Source organism: Oryctolagus cuniculus, chromosome 1 (assembly GCF_051225735.1).
Source record: "Oryctolagus cuniculus isolate XC-2025 breed Fujian yellow rabbit chromosome 1, ASM5122573v1, whole genome shotgun sequence".
NCBI classification, from domain to species: domain Eukaryota; kingdom Metazoa; phylum Chordata; class Mammalia; order Lagomorpha; family Leporidae; genus Oryctolagus; species Oryctolagus cuniculus.
This window is the reverse complement of record NC_142867.1, coordinates 61,310,456-61,326,409: the sequence shown is the minus strand read 5'-3', so window position 1 is coordinate 61,326,409 and position 15,954 is coordinate 61,310,456. Positions and strand designations below refer to the sequence as shown.

Genomic DNA, 15,954 nt, shown 5'->3' with positions numbered 1-15,954 from the left:
GCTAAAGACATAATAACAGTGACAGCTCATCGAAATCCTAATAATTGAGGCAATGGCAAATAAGAGACTCTAATGGTGAAAGTACTCACTAGGACCTGGTTGGCATGTGGATTATTTTTATTCTGGTACATCCCAGGTCATTCTTCCACTTTCTTTCAAGCTTGAACAATGTGAGCTTGAGAAATCAAGATAGTTTTTAGGACTGAATACCTGGATCTATCTATGTAGTATGTTTCCCTTTCTGTATGACTGTGTTATAAAATTCTTCCCTTATATATATGGGTCTGTTTAGGTATCTCTAGGTCTTTGTGTATATTTGTGAATGCACATGGTTGTGTGCACATGTGGGTTGACTCTGTGTGCTTATATATGTGAATCCTTGACTATGTGAATGTCTGTTTATAAGAGCATAGTGTGTGCAACCATGATAATTCTGGTCTTGGCATTCATGTGAGCGTGTGTTGTGTCTCTGTGTGTATTCATGTATGTGTGGTAGATAACACAAGAATATCATTCAGTTACTTGCATTTTTAAAAAATAATCAAAGCCAAACCTTAGATGGGAGCAAGCAGTTGTAGCCATTTTATTGACAGATCTTCCAGCAATGGCCAATGATTCGTTACTCATCAGTGAAAGCATTGGTTGAGTTCTTCTATTCCAGGACTTTTCCTGAATGGAAGCAGGAGAGGCAGAAACGCAGGTGAAGTGACCAAATGTGTCAGTGGCAGTTATGAAGCAGACAGGTAGGCATGGTGGGTTACAATCCCTGGGATCTCTTGAGCTTGCGGATAGCAGCATTGGTATCCCCCTCAGTAGCAATGAGTGCCTGTAGGTTGGCATGGTGATTCCCAAATCCCATGGCCTGGAGAGATTCCATCTGCTTGCTAAATCTAATCTCAGGAGCTTGAAGAGGGTGGGAAAGGTCTCCAGCTAGGGACTGTAGCCTCTGTAGGACTGCTCCAGATTTGTGACAGCACTCAGGTGCTTTGGGATCAGCCATTTCTGGAACATTGCCATTCCAGGGAACTGTGTCAGGGTAATTGCAGTTGGGGGCAGGAAGCCAACCCAGGCCCCATAGGTAGGGTGCAACCCAAGGCAGAAGAACAGGAGCTTCTGTAGCCAATAGCTGGAGACCCTGCTCAATCTGCAATATTGCTTGTGATGCTTTAGGGTTGGCTAGGGCTAGAAGTAGGTCAGAAACCTGAGTCTGCTGCAGGAATGTGGGTAGCTGTTGCCTCCACTGTTCACTCAGCTGGGGCATACTCATGAACAACATCATCTGAGCTGCCAGGCATGGGTTGCTCATAAGCAACTGCATCATGCCTCCTGTGATCTGGGAGTTAGTCTGCTCCTCTGACAGCTGGAGATCATCCTCTAATCTCTGGTCAGAACTATCTAGTGAGATGGTGCCATCCCTGTCTTCTTCCTGAGGCTGCTGGTTGAGCTCTATACTAGGTAAAGCTGGTATTCCTACTGCCTGTTGAATGGTACAGATATGGCTCCGGTCCTTGGTGGAGATTGTGGCAGTACTTTCCCTGGAAGTATAGTTGACCCCATTGATGGTGGCATTGGCTGAGGTTACTGAGGATAAGCCACAGGAACTAGTATAGATGACCTGAGTTGTGGAGAGCTGTGGAAGCTGCTCTTGCCATTCCTGGGAAGGTGGTGGAGGTGGGGACGAAGGTTGATCTTGTCCTTCTTCTGGCACTTGCCCTGCCAGGAGGGCTGTGAAAGGGTTGCCCCCAAAAGGGTCTTGCAAACTGTTGATTTGGTCAATAGAATCAGCATAGCTCTGACCCACTGCATTGCTCTCACCTGGAACTGTCTCTAAGCCCAGGTAGTGTGGTGGGTTTTGTGGATGCTCAAGGTTCTGTGCAGGTTGCTGCATCTGCATTACCTCTTGGATCATGGCAAGGCTTCTGGCAAGCTCTAAAGTTTGCCATAGAATCTCAGAATTGTCAAGGAGATGAGAGACTTCTGGGTTCTGCTGCATCAATTGTTGCATGTCTGGGTGTTCTGAGATGAACTGCCGCATGAACTCTGTGTTGCACAGAAGTCGCTGGATATTAGGATTCTCTAGCACCTGTGCTATGCGTTCTGAATGACCTACGTCCAGATCCTGGGTATGCACCTTGGGCACAGCAGACTCCACCAAATGGGCTGGTTCCACTGGGGTTTGACTCATACCAGCAGGCTGGTACACCCCACTGCTGTTTTCTTTGGTGTTCCTGTCCTGGTGACAGGACTCATTTGTTGGCAGTTTCCTAGAAGAATGGGCTAGGGATCTGGAGCCATGCTTGGACTTGATGACCAGATGGATGGTGTGTCCATCCACTATGCCCCACTGGCTCAGTGTGTCATGGTCTTTGAGAAGGCGGCCCATGAACACCAGCACTAGTTGGTCCATTTGGCATTTGAAATGAGCTGATAGCTTCTGCTTGAACTGCCTTACCGAGGTATCATCACCTACAACAAAGTCTTTCTGGTTGCCTGGTGTCTTCACTATTACTCGAGTGACCCTGGAGGAGATTTTTCTGTCTTCAGGGAGATCTGAAGGATGCCTGCTGTGGGACATGCTAGGTGTTCGAGAGACGACATGTGGCATGGACCTCAGTGTATAGGCAGATGTGAGCAGGTAGAAGTAGGGGCAGAAGGGGTGAGGGCAGGAAAATGCTTCTGTTGTCCTTCGTCTCAGATGTTTTTTTCTCAGGCCACAGGCTGGCTTCGTTGTTGCCCAAAAAGTGAAGAGTGACTAGGCGAGGGCCAGTATTTTGTGATGTTACACCCTCACCCCAGTTCTCCAGATGTGGCCCAGCTGAGGTCTGTTGTGGCTACTGTTTCATACTTGGCACAAGGTGGACTAAATCCTCTTGGGGCTGCCTTCCTCCTGCCCCACCCACCAAGGACATGACCTCTTCAGCAGAGGGATATTATGATGTCAATTTTAGCCTCATACACTACCAAGACCAGGCAGGAAATATGGACATATTTGGGAGTCCAATTCTCTATAATAAAATTTTACAGAAAACTGAGAACAAAGCTCCTTGGTGAACAATGTGTTCTTCACAGTGCTATGTGTAGTTCCCTTAAAGGGAAGTCAAGCTTTTTGTATGAAACATTGAGTTTAGTGAAGCACATTTCTGTGAGTAAAAATAGCATCTTCCCTAAAGGAAGGACTTTAATAATTTTTCTAGTGAGCTGGATAAGGTGGGCCTTAAGCATGAAAATGGAACAAGGTGAAGGTCTTAGGTGAAAAAGGAGGCCATGTTTTTTTCTGGCATCTAGATTTTGAAATTCTAAACTTAATTGAATGTGTTCTCGTATGATAGGGAAAAAAAATCTCCTCTCCTTTAGGCAAACATAGGGGTACCCAGGAATGTTTCCTTTAAATGTTTATTTATTTGAAAGGGAGGGAAGGAGGAAAGGGGGGGAGAGAGAGAGAGATACAGAGACAGAGACAGAGACAGAGAGACAGAGATTCTATCTTCTAGTTCTCTCCACAAATGCCTACAACAGCCGAGGCTTGGCCAGGCAAAAGCCAGGAGGAGCTGGGAACTCATTCTGTGTTTCCTTCATGGATTTCAGAGGTGCAAGTACTTAAACCATCATCTTCTGCCTCTCAGAGTGTGCATTTATAGGAAACTATATTAAAGCAGATCTGGGATTTGAAACCAGAGACCTCTATATGGGATTCAGTCATCCCAAGTGACATCTTAACTCTTTTACCAAATATCTATCATTTATGTCTATGCTGATATTTGGATGTAGATGGAAGTATTGTACATGTGAGTGTAAATGTATATATTTATTGAATGTATATTTGAGACAATATGTATGAGTGTGAGAGTGTATGCATCCTTTGGTGACAGGAAAGATTTTGGAGTTTGAATCCTTATGCATTCCATATGCTTACCTGGAGAGGGAGGAGTATCATGCAGACAGATAAGGGGCATGCAGAGAATTCAAACCCAAGTCCAATCCATGTCAGGTCATCCTGATGCTGTTATCATTTGTAAACTCCACAGAGCTGGACTCAAGACTAACTCATCCTCTCCCTCACTAAATTTACTCAAAAATTATATTGACACAGGTCTGTGAAAATTGTTTTTCAGACCAAGACCCTATGTCTTGTCTCTCTAGGGACCCCATAGGAGGATTGGGGTAGAAGGAGAATGTCTATATTCAGTTCCCCTGTATCTTCTGCCTTGGTACCAAATGCTCTCAACCTAAGACTGACAATTCTGGGTCACAGAAGCCTAGAATTTTAGGACCTGGATTCATAGTTTTTGAATATGAAATATGAGATGCCAAAACATCAGGAAGAAGGATTAACACTTTCCTAGATAATACTTTATTTTGTTTCCCAATAAAGCTCACCTAGATCATTTTAAAAGGAATCTTTTGTGTTTTGATTTTGATACTAATTACACGAAGAACTAATTATATATCCTCAATGTCTCCCAATATTTAGATTGAATAATCATTATGGTGATTGGTCCTCCTGGTGGTAAGAAAGAAGACCCACATCTACCAATGCCCTACCCAACCCTGGGATGTCAGGGTATGGAAGGTATATAGGGCTTGACAAGTTTTGGTGGAGCACAAGTCCCAGAGGGTCTTTTGGCTAGTGGGCTTAGTAGCTTGCATTTCAGGAAGGTGAGGTCATAATTAATAAGGTAACCATCACTGAAAACATAAAGCTTTCAGTCCAAGGGACAGTAATTGATGCCATGCAGTGTTTCAAGCATCTTGTCCAGTATGATGCTGAGGTTCTGTTCCTGACCAGTGGTGGTATCAAAAGCATAGAAGATCTCCTCTTAGCGGGTGCTCAGTGAGCGTAAGGTGTAAAGCACCCCACAGGCCACGAAGGCCCCTGACAGGGCTGGCTTGTACTGGCTGGTCTGCCAAGTTTTCTCCACTTCTAGGGTACTGGCATTGAGACGACTTACAACCAGGTTGCCCTTGCTTCCCTCAGTGGCATAGAGCACCCACAGCCCCTTTCATCACCAGCAAAATCTAAGTCCTTCCAGGGCACACCAGCATAAGAGAAGCGGTTATTATAGGTGGCACCAGACAATGGGTGCCGCAAAACTAGGGTGTTGGAGGCAAGATCCACCTTGGCCATCTCATTTGAGCCATAGTAGTTAAAGTACATGAAGTTCTTGTATACAGTATTTCCATTGCCATTCCCATAGCCCATCTTCTGCTCCTCATAGTTCTTCAGCAGCACCAGGTCATCATAGGACTTGTACAGCTGATAGTAGTCAAAGTACCTAGGCCAAACCCCCCACATCATGATCATTAGTAGAAGTAATAAGCAAAGTGGGAAAAAGGACTATAAAATAAGCAAGTTAGTGTGTTAATTAACAGTAGGGACTTTGGAATCAAGCAGAATCTATTTATAATCCAATATCACTTACTTAAAACCTATGATGAAATAAATAATTACAAAAAAACTGTAAGAGTAATAATAAAAGCATCAACACATGTCATGCCTATTGGGCACTGTATTTGCATGAGTTCATTTAATTCTAATAAAACATGTTCACTAGGTTTTATCCTATAGATTAGGAGACTAGGCATTAGAAATATTAATTGATCTGATCAAGATCATAGTTTATAAGTAAAATCTGTGAGAGGAATAACACAATGATGTACTTGGTTAATTGTCAGAATTGACTAATATAAGGCAAAGAAAACAATTATACAATAATTTTATCAAAGTAAACAATTCAAAATGATAGTTATTAGTTTTTCATTTTTGTGGACTACTGTTCTGCACCTACCTTCCACCTGCCCTTAAGATACAGATGTCCTGTAGCAAGATATCATACTGGAGCTGCATTTGGGATATTAATCCTCATGAGTTTTGAAAAGTCCCTTAAATGAGTACTCTTATCTATTGATATTGGGAATAAATCCTGACTTAACTACAAGGATTGTGAGAGAATTCCAAAAACATAATCATATAAATGTATCTCATATGCTGCAAAACATCTGTAAGGATTGGAGAGCATGGTTAATTGATAATACTAATCTTTCTTAGATGAACTTCAACTGGGGCTCTTCAGTGACTGGATCAATGCATATTCATCCCTCCCTCTCAGGACCTTCTACTTCTTTGTGTCTATATAAAATACTTTCATAGGTATTGACTTTAAACACTCTGTGAGTTGTGTCTACTTTCCTAGTCTAGCTGATGATCTAATGAAAGCTTATTCATCTAGTCATTGATTCATTTAGCCACTCCTTTGTCTATTAACTATTTAACAACACCTGATATATTGTCTATACCTTTATGTAATCACATGTAATCATCTTAAATATTTAATTACCCTCATTTTACAGATGGTTAAGAATGGGCTTGAAATGTTAATTCATTTATCCAGTGTCACTGAACTTAAGTGATAGTACTGAGCTTCACAATCAGATCACCTTGACTTCAAGTTTCAAGCTCAGCTAGAGCCATGCTCTTAACTTAATCTAAGCAGGAAGTTAGAATTCTGAGACCCAGGTGTAGAAGTCACTCAGGACTTACCTGCCATTTGCACGCAAAGGGGCCACCCAGTAAAGGGAAGAGGTCAGATTTGATGCTGAGTCTCGGCCCCAAGCACCTGCTTTGTATGAGAATCCTCTCCAATTGAGCTGTACCACAAAGGGTCTGCTGACTTTCTGGAGGATTCCACCAGTGCAAGAACCTAGAGAAAAGAGCAGACAAAGTAAGAGCCAGGTTTAAGGCATACAACCCACAGAAAATGTAGTGTGTGTTATAATAACTATATGTGTATTTCATTGTATGTCCATGCACTGAGTGCATATGCAAGTATATGAGTATATGAGCAGGTTAATTTTTGCCTCAATAGAGTGTGTGTGTGTGTGTGTGTGGTCTGTATATGAGTATGCCCATATATGAGAATTTACTACTCTTGTACTGCATCCCTAAGTAACACACAAATCAAAAGTTTGGAAAGAGGGGCCAGCGCTGTGGCGCAATGGGTTAAGCTTCTGCCTGTGGTGCCAGCATCCCATATGGGCACTGGTTCTAGTCCAAGCTGCTCCTCTTCCAATCCAGCTCTCTGCTTATGGCCTGAGAAAGCAGTAGAAGATGACCCAGGTACTTGGGCCCCTGCACCTATGTGGGAGACCCAGAGGAAGCTCCTGGGTCCTGGCTTCGGATCAGCACAGCTCCAGCCATTGCAGACATTTGGGGAGTGAACCAGCGTATAGAATACCTTTCTCTCTGTCTCTCCCTCTCACTGTCTATAATTCTACCTCTCAAATAAATAAATAAAATCTTAAAAAAATATGAGTGATTAAATATCCCTCAAGATTTTTACTTACCTCCCCACAGTACATCATAGCCAATTTTGCACTCATAACCCAGTTCTGGGGAAAGAAGATCTTAGGAAATTCAGTCTGTGAACTCACCAGGGGGCAAAGATGGTCCAGGCTGTCTGGAGGCCTCATCTCGCCCTCTTTCCCTTTCACACTTACTTATCTGGGCCTCAAGGACATCCACCTGCTGTTGGAGAGCACGATTGTTGCTCTGGTCAGTGTCAACGAGAAGTCTGAGCATGAGACTGGCGTTGTTCACCTGAGGAGATGAGATGCCAGGGATGTGAGCCATAGAATGTTCTTAGGAGCTGAGCTCCAGCTCTTGTATTTCTTAGCTCTGTTCTTCCCCAGAAAGAACTGATTTTGGAAATTGCCAAATACATGAGGACAGACAAGATATAAAACTGTGAAGAGGAAAAGGGTTCTTTAATCCATCCACTTACCTGACCCTGGAGTTGGTGGAGGAGATCCCCAGCCCCACTAACTTCTCCATTGACTTTAAGCTGGGTCACTGACTTCTGCACCCTCTGCAGCTCCAGCTGCAGCTTGTTGAAGGATGGGGCCTCAGAGGGGAGAGTGAAGGCACTGGGATTCTTGGACTTCAGTGTGTAGCTCATTTCCAGGACCTGATTTTCTTGGCCGTCGATGGCAGGTGCATATTCACTGACCTGGGCATAAGGGGTGAGAGAAGCATTTCTCCCAAACACCAACCCCTGTGGCTCTTCTCATCCATTCACATCTTCAGAGGACCACTTAGCCTATCAAGCACTCCTATATCTGCCATTTTGTTTGCTTCTATTATCAGTCCTTGATGTGGGCATCAGTGTTATCCCCCTTATACAACTGAGGACAGGAATAGCCTTTCTGCTTCAAGAAAAAAATCTTACCTCCACAATCCTGTTTTTTTCTCCTTTTCTGATTAGAGCCATCCCATAAGAGTGGCTTGGTAAGTGCCTGAATGAACGGGCAGATCCCTGGCTTCCATACTGGCCACATCCCAACAAATTTCCCCAGGAGATCCACAAGTTTGATTATTCTAAGCCACTAACCACATCACATTTCTGATGCAGCACTTCTAGCCACTCGTCCTTACTTACAGGATAATTCTAAATTTTCCAGACTGCTTCACAAGCCCCTCTCCACACTGCCCCTATTTTAACTCTTCCGTTTAAACTTTCACTTAAACTGTTCCGCTTAAACTCTTCCATTTAAACTTGTTCATGCTTCTGTGCACTGATCACTCAATTTCCAAGACTTCGATTATTCTACGCCTATGTCCAAATTTTCTTCCTCATCTTGTAGTGGATTCATACCTATTAATTCACCCATTAATGTAGGAAACACTTCCTACATAAGCCTCTCTAAATTCTGTTATTATCACTGAGGATCCAAAGAATCAGTGCCTAATTTCCCCTTCATGTACAGTATTCATCTTAAAGATGAGATTATTCTTCTTTCATCAACTTCTTTGACAGTACTCATCCTCATGCTAGGTCCAGTAGAGGCTGAACTTGGATAATACCCAACCCCAGCCATAGCCTCAGCCCACAGCTTCAGCACTCACCCTGGACAGCGCCTGCTCACACTTGTTAATGAGCTCTTGTGTTGTACTTTGTAGCGGTTCTAGCTGCTGCAGCAGAATGGATTTGGGCAAGTGAAACACACAACGGCATGTTTCACCCTTATCAACAGATCTTGAAACATTTCTCACCATCTGCAAAAGCATGGCCACAGGCATATTAAACATAATTACGCATATCCAGGCATGACAGGCTATTTGCCAACAAGAGACAAGAGAAGAAACTGATCCAACTCTAGAGTGATAGAGAATTTTTTTTTTCTACATGGGAGTTCTCCTTGATTGCCTGGGCATCATTTTGTCAGGATTTTGAGTCACCCTTCCCTTAATTTCCCACAACTGAGGCTGCAGTCCCCTTATAGCACCTTTGATGAGTCCAACCTCACCCTACCTCATTCATTGGCTTCTCTGTCTGGAGTTCACATAGCTGGAAGCTAAGTGTTCCTTAAGGTTCTGTGAAGGGAAGCAAAACTTGTCTAAGTTGTGTTTGGCTACAGGCTCGGAGAGTTTCAGTTCCCTACAATATCTCCCATTCTAGATATATGGCAGATTCCCACAATTTCCCTTGTCTTAAAGCATGGGGAGGGAGGGCAGTGCTATGGTGTAGCGGATAAAGTCACTGACTGCAGTTCTGACATTCCATATGAGTGCAGGTTCGATCCCAGCTGCTCCACTTCCAATCCATCTCTCTACTATGGCCTTGGGAAGCAGTAGAAGATACGCGCTCAAGTGCTTGGGTCCCTGCACCCATGTGTGAGACCCAGAAGAAGCTCCTGGCTCCTGGTTTTGGATCTGCCCAGTTCTGGCCATTATGGCCATCTGGGGAGTGAGCCAGCAGATGGAAGACCTCTCTCTCTGTTTCTTCCTCTCTGTAACTCCGCCTTTCAAATAAATCTTTCAAAAAAAAAAAATCAGGGACAGGGGCCAGTGCTGTGGTGTAGTAGGCTAAGCCTTTGGCATCCCATAAGGGCTCCAGTTCCTATCCTGGCTGCCCCTCTTCTGATCCAACTCTCTTCTATGGCCTGGGAAAGCAGTAGAAAGATGGCTCAAGGGCTTGGTCTCCTGCACCCACTTGTTCTGGATATCCAGAACAAGATCCTGGCTCCTCTTTTCAGATTAGTTCAGCTCTGGCCATGGCAGCCATTTGGGGGAGTGAACCAGCAGACGGAAGACCTTTTTCTCTCTCCCTCTCTCTGTCTATAACTCTACCTCTCAAATTAAATAAATAAATAAATAAATCTTTTTTAAAAATCAGGGACAGAGGTCGGCACTGCGGCTCACTAGGCTAATTCTCCACCTGCGGCACTGGTACCCGGGGTTCTAATCCTGGTTGGGGCACCGAATTCTGTCCCGGTTGCTCCTCTTCCAGTCCAGCTCTCTGCTGTGGCCTAGGAGAGCAGTGGAGGATGGCCCAAGTCCTTGGGCTGTGCACCCGCATGGGAGACCATGAGGAAGCACCTGGCTCCTGGCTTTGGATCGGCCCAGCACACCAGCCGTAGAGGCCATTTGGGGGGTGAACCAACAGAAGGAAGACCTTTCTCTCTGTCTCTCTCTCTCTTTCACTGTCTAACTAAGCCTGTCAAAAAAAAAAATCAAGGACAGAGATTTCTAAATCATTAAACAATAAAAATTAACAATAAGAATACCATGAGGCAACAGAATTTGGGCTGATATTTTGCATTAACGAAAACAATGCAAAGGATGAAATGTAATAAATATTTTATCATTAAAAAAAAAAAAACAGGGCCAGTGCTGTGGCATAGTGAGTAAAGCCGCTGCCTGCAGTGCCAGCATCCCATATGGGCACCGGTTTGAGTCCTGGCTCCCCACTTCTGATCCAGCTCTGTACTATGGCCTGTGAAAACAGTAGAAGATGGCCCAAATGCTTGGACCCATGCACCCACGTTGAAGACCCGCAAGAAGCTCCTGGCTCCTGGCTTCGGATCGGAGCAGCTCCGTCCATTGTGGCCAATTGGGGAATGAACCAGCAGATGGAAGACCTTCCTCTCTCTCTCTCTCTCTCCTTCTCTCTGCCTCTCCTTCTCTATGTAATTCTGACTTTCAAATAAATAAATAAATCATAAAAAAACAAGAGGTCCTGAAATTTAAATTCTTACTAAGTTGCATGATTAATGAGTGACAAGGTTGCAGGTCACCTTTGGGTCTCATGCTTGCTCACATTTTAAAGCTCTTATTCCTAAGATTGTTTCAGACTTCAAGCTGTATCAGGATTGATGTGCAGCACAAGCCAAAATGATGAAGGTAGCCCTCTTGCATCAGTTAAAGTTTCTAGGGCAGAGAAATACATAATTTTGAGTCTTCTCCATCTTGCCTATCATTATTACTTGTATACTTTCTTAGAGCCCAAACCTACAGATACTAAATTCCGGTTAGCTGAGTTCTATTTTTAGCTCTGTGGCATTGGATAAATCACTTAATCTTTCTGTTCCCTAGTGCCTTCAAATGTAAAATGAGGGAAATTATGATGTTGGCTTTATTGCTTTACATTAAGAATTTATAAGATAGATGCATAGAGTATAGATAGGCATAAAGAAACAATATTTGTAAAATATTTAGAATAGGAGCTGCCTTCCCATGATAGAGTTATTTATATTTAGTTACCACAATTTTCTAATTCCATCTCTCCACTACCATTTTGAAGCTGGATGATCCTGCATTAGATTTAAGACTGTTACCTATTTTTTTTTAATTAGGCCTATAGCATTGGCTGAAGTTTTACATAATCTTCAAATTAAGATACATGGCCCCTATTATCTCTATGTCCCACCCATAGCTTTTCTGCTCCTGGAACTCATAGCGTAATCCAACAGTTTGTTCAGCCTGCAACTTCAGCCCAGTAGTTTAGCCTTTTGGGGACAATGAATAAAAGATAGCATAGTCTGTAATATCGTGAACTTGCCACCATTAACTCTAGTATCAACACTGGAAGAAAGCTGTGCAAAAAATAAAACCTTGTAACTGAACAGGATATATGGCCCAGAGTTCCTGCTGCTGTGGTCTTTATCGTGTATTCCCTTCCTTTTTGTCTTTACGAGGCAAAAGAAAAATAGATAAAAGTATGTGTCCCATCCTCCTTCTCTTCCTCCCTAGTCATCTCTTTCTTCACTCTCTCCCATACCTCAGATGGTAAAAGAAGTCAGGTAAAGCACAAAACCTTGTCCCCCACCTTCTTAAACCCTCTACCGTGTGTACCTGAGGCTGTCCTGGGAGCACCAGGGGCAGCAGCAGGAGGGCAGGCAGAAGAGCTGGGACAGGCTGCATCTCGCACCAGCTTACAGGACTGAAGTCCTCAGTGCTTCCCTGGGCCTTTGTCTCTAGTCCACATGAATAGTCTTGGTGGGAGGGGTATGTATTTCGACATCTCGGAGGATTGGGAGCATAACAACATGTGAAGAGGGTGGAAAGAGCTTTACCACAGAATGGTACCTAAAGACATGGCATGGAATTGCATCTCCCATTACAAACAGGGTCTTCCTCATCCATCTCGAAGCCGAGATCTGCCTTTGCCCTTCTGGGCCTCACGTCCAAATGGATTAAGGTAGACCTGAGACATCCTAGGGGGGCCTTGGGATGGCCTTCCCTTGGACTTTGAGAGAGGAAAGGTTCTAAAAGGAAATGCAACACTGCCTGTTCAGCCTCAGCTAGGTTTGCCCTTGGATGAGGGCCAAAGTACACATTTGAAGCAGACTATTTCAGCAACACCATACTGCATTGCACTGTTGTATTTCATCCTTCACCACTAGAAATTTGCCTCCTCCACTATGCTAGGTACTCTAAACTTATGCATCCCACTACACTATTCAAATGCTTCCCTTAATTTCCCTAGTCTTAATGCCAGCATCCTCCAAGAAAGCCACCTCCCAACATTGTCCAATAGGAGGCTGTCGAAGCTCATATCCTTGGGCCTCTCAACTGGAGAAAAAGAAGAGTTTGGTTCTTGAGACCTGGACACTGAGCCACAGTTTCATGTTCTTAGTGCTAGGAACCCTAAAGCACTCTCTCTCTCTTCTCTATCATCTGCCTCAAGTCCATCTCAAGCAATGGACAATCCCACAATAAAACAATGTCAGCGTCCAGAGTTTCATTCTATTTTATTCACATTGCACAATTTCCCCTGCCTCTCATTCTTTAGCAAACGTGGAGTTTTTACTGAGTATGTCAGACATTGGACAAAAGGCCCCACTCATAGCCACCCGTCATTATCTGGCTCTATCTGGTAGAGTGTTGGGAAAAGACATGATCCCGGTCCTCGGGCTGTGTCTTGGACCTCCTTGTCTGTCAGAGTACAAGTCTAATTCCTTCTACATGTGTATGGCCCATGTGTGAAAATCAATACAAAGTTAAAAAGAGTAAATAAATTAGTGCAGTAAAACCAGGCCAATAGAAATGAGTTCATAGTTCTCTGCCTATATGATGGGAATAGAATTTGGGTGAGCATAGGACCACCCAGTGACAGACGATGGCAATGCCTTGGTTAGAGTTCTGCCCAAAAGGATCTTGGCTATCTGAGGGCACATGTAGGAGGAAATAAAGAGTGCATTCATCTCTGTGGGTAGAACCCCTCAGGACCCACCTTCCTCACTGCACCTGCCCTGAAGAGTTGAAGCAAGTGCCTGAGCCTCTGAGCAATCTGCTGGGTACGCACTCCATAGACCACAGGGTTAAGAGCTGGGGGAACCACCACATAGAGGTTAGCCAGTAGGATGTGGATATGGCGGGGCACTGTGTGCTGGCCAAAACGATGAGCCAGGAAGGAGAAGAGGGCAGGTGTGTAGAAGAGAACGATGACACTGGCATGGGCCCCACAGGTTCCCAGGGTCTTGCGGCGGGCACCGTGGGATGGCAGGCGGCAGACAGCTCTCAGGATGAGGATGTAGGAAGCACCTATGAGCCCTAGGTCCAGAGCTGGGGACAGCAACGTGGTAGCCAATCCATACCAGATGTTGGGACGTGTGTCTCCACATGCCAGCCGGGCCACACCCATATGCTCACAGTAGGTGTGGGGCAGCACCCGCCGCCCACAGTAACGTAGTCTCTGTAGCAAGACCACAGGGGGTGCCATTACGCAGACACCACGAGTCACAGCAGCTACAGCCACTATACCTACTACACGCTGGGTCAGCAATGCCCCATAGCGCAAAGGCTGGCAAATGGCCACATAGCGGTCCACGGCCATGGCCAGCAGCACTGAGGACTCAGCGATGAAGGCCACGTGGGCGACAAAGAGCTGAGCTAGACAGGCCCCAAAGGGGATCTCACTGGATAAGCCCCAGAGCACAGCCAGAGCTTTGGGCACTGTGGATGTGGCCAGAATCAAGTCTGTGATTGCCAGAAGTCCCAGTAGCTGGTACATGGGTGCCTGAAGTGCCTTGTCAGTTGCCACCAGCCAGAGTAGAAGGGCATTCCCTGCCAAAGCTGCCATATACAGTAGGCAGACAGGCACAGAAATCCAAGTGTGCAAGGCTTCCAGTCCCGGCACCCCTAGCAAGACAAAGGGTCCAGGTACAGAGATCAGCACAGTCTGATTGCCAGCAGGCAGTGCGGAATCCATCTCCATATCCTGGTTCCTCTGGGTTCTGTTCCTGCAGAGCATAAATGCAGCCAGTCAGAGGCAGCCACATGTCTACAGAAATTTTAGAGAAATAGAGCTTAAGATAGCATTTGTCAAGCACCTCCTTTGTGTCAGTGTGCTGTTGTGAAATTTTGCATATACTGAACTGTGGAGTTTCTATCAGTCTTGTGCCTTTGCTGACACTCCTATATGATGGATCAAGGAATTTATTTTCTGCGAGGTTGACAAGCTACACAGCTTGGAAAATAGAAGAACCAGGATTTGAACCAAAGCTCACCTGACTGAAGACCATGCTCTTCAGATTATTCTCTCATCTATGTGGAATGTCCCTTCTTCAGTTCAGGCTATGTTTTTCCTAATTACCTTCCCAAAGGAAGTTGTTTGTGTTAACTAAGCCTGATCCTACCAACTGTACTGCCTCTATGATCCCTCCACTCAAGGAGAGATGTAGAGAGCCAGAGAAAGGAAATACAGAGTAGTTGCTTTCAATGCATGGGCTAACAAATGCTCTGATAAAGCTCCTAATCCATTATATATTTCAGAATCCACTTTCTTAGCTCAGACGCACTCTCCCAAACATTATGTTCCTCTAAATCTGTGCATTATACTGCCCCAGCTGCCAATGGCATCCTTCCCACCATTTCTGTTCACTATAGCTCTAGGCATCTGGCTCGTGGAACTTAGCTCCTTCTTTGACCAGTGTAGAAATCTAAGCCTTGATCAAGTCTGTGGTTCCTCTTTCCTCTGTCCTTTGTCCATGGGTAGACATTGTTGGTTCTATTGAAGTCAGTTTGGGAAAATTTGATGCCCACTAGGGACATGCAAGAGCAAGACTCAGTGAATGGACTGAGATCTGATCTGAGTGTGACAGTATATTGGTTGGCTTATAATGGTTGTGGCATCAGGGAAATGCAAATCAAAACTACAATCAGTTTTCACTGCACCCCAGTTAGATTGTCTTTCATACACAAATCAACAAACAACAAATGCTGGCAAGGATGTAGCGGAAAAGGTACCCTAATCCACTGTTGGTGGGAATGTAAACTGGTACAGCCACTGTGGAAGATAGTATGGAGATACCCCAGAAATCTGAATATACATCTACCATATGACCCAGCCATCCCACTCCTGGGAATTGACCCAAAAGAAATGAAATCAGCATATGAAAGAGTTCTCTGTACCCCCATGTTTATTCCTACTCAATTCGCAATAGCAAAGATATGGAATCAGCATAAATGACTGTCAACTGAAGACTGGATAAAGAAATTATGGGATATATATACCATGTAATACTACATAGCTGTAAAAAAATGAAATACCATCATTTGCAACAAAATGAAACTGGAAAACATCGTATTTAGTGAAATCAATCACTCCCAAAAGGACAAATACCATATGTTCTCTCTAATCTGTAATAATTAATAGAGCAACTAAAAGGTAATCTATA

The 15,954-nt window shown here is 44.3% G+C and overlaps 3 protein-coding genes across 3 annotated transcripts; all 3 read right to left on the bottom strand.

Annotated features, from left to right (window-relative positions):
* Window positions 1-757: 757 nt before the first annotated feature.
* Window positions 758-2,605, bottom strand: UBQLNL (ubiquilin like). Its single transcript, NM_001171469.1, is given in 1 exon segment — window positions 758-2,605. A coding segment is annotated over 1 exon segment (1,848 nt).
* A 1,951-nt stretch (window positions 2,606-4,556) lies between these two features.
* LOC100352637 (olfactomedin-4) lies at window positions 4,557-12,196 on the bottom strand. The gene is given in 7 exon segments (XM_008267996.5): window positions 4,557-5,002; window positions 5,005-5,273; window positions 6,539-6,698; window positions 7,429-7,594; window positions 7,779-8,003; window positions 8,900-9,049; window positions 12,128-12,196. Coding segments are annotated over 7 exon segments (1,485 nt in total).
* A 1,279-nt stretch (window positions 12,197-13,475) lies between these two features.
* Window positions 13,476-14,486, bottom strand: LOC100352893 (olfactory receptor 52D1-like). The gene has a single exon (XM_002708560.4). The coding sequence runs from the start codon at window positions 14,484-14,486 to the stop codon at window positions 13,476-13,478; it is 1,011 nt and encodes a 336-aa protein (XP_002708606.4).
* Window positions 14,487-15,954: the final 1,468 nt, after the last annotated feature.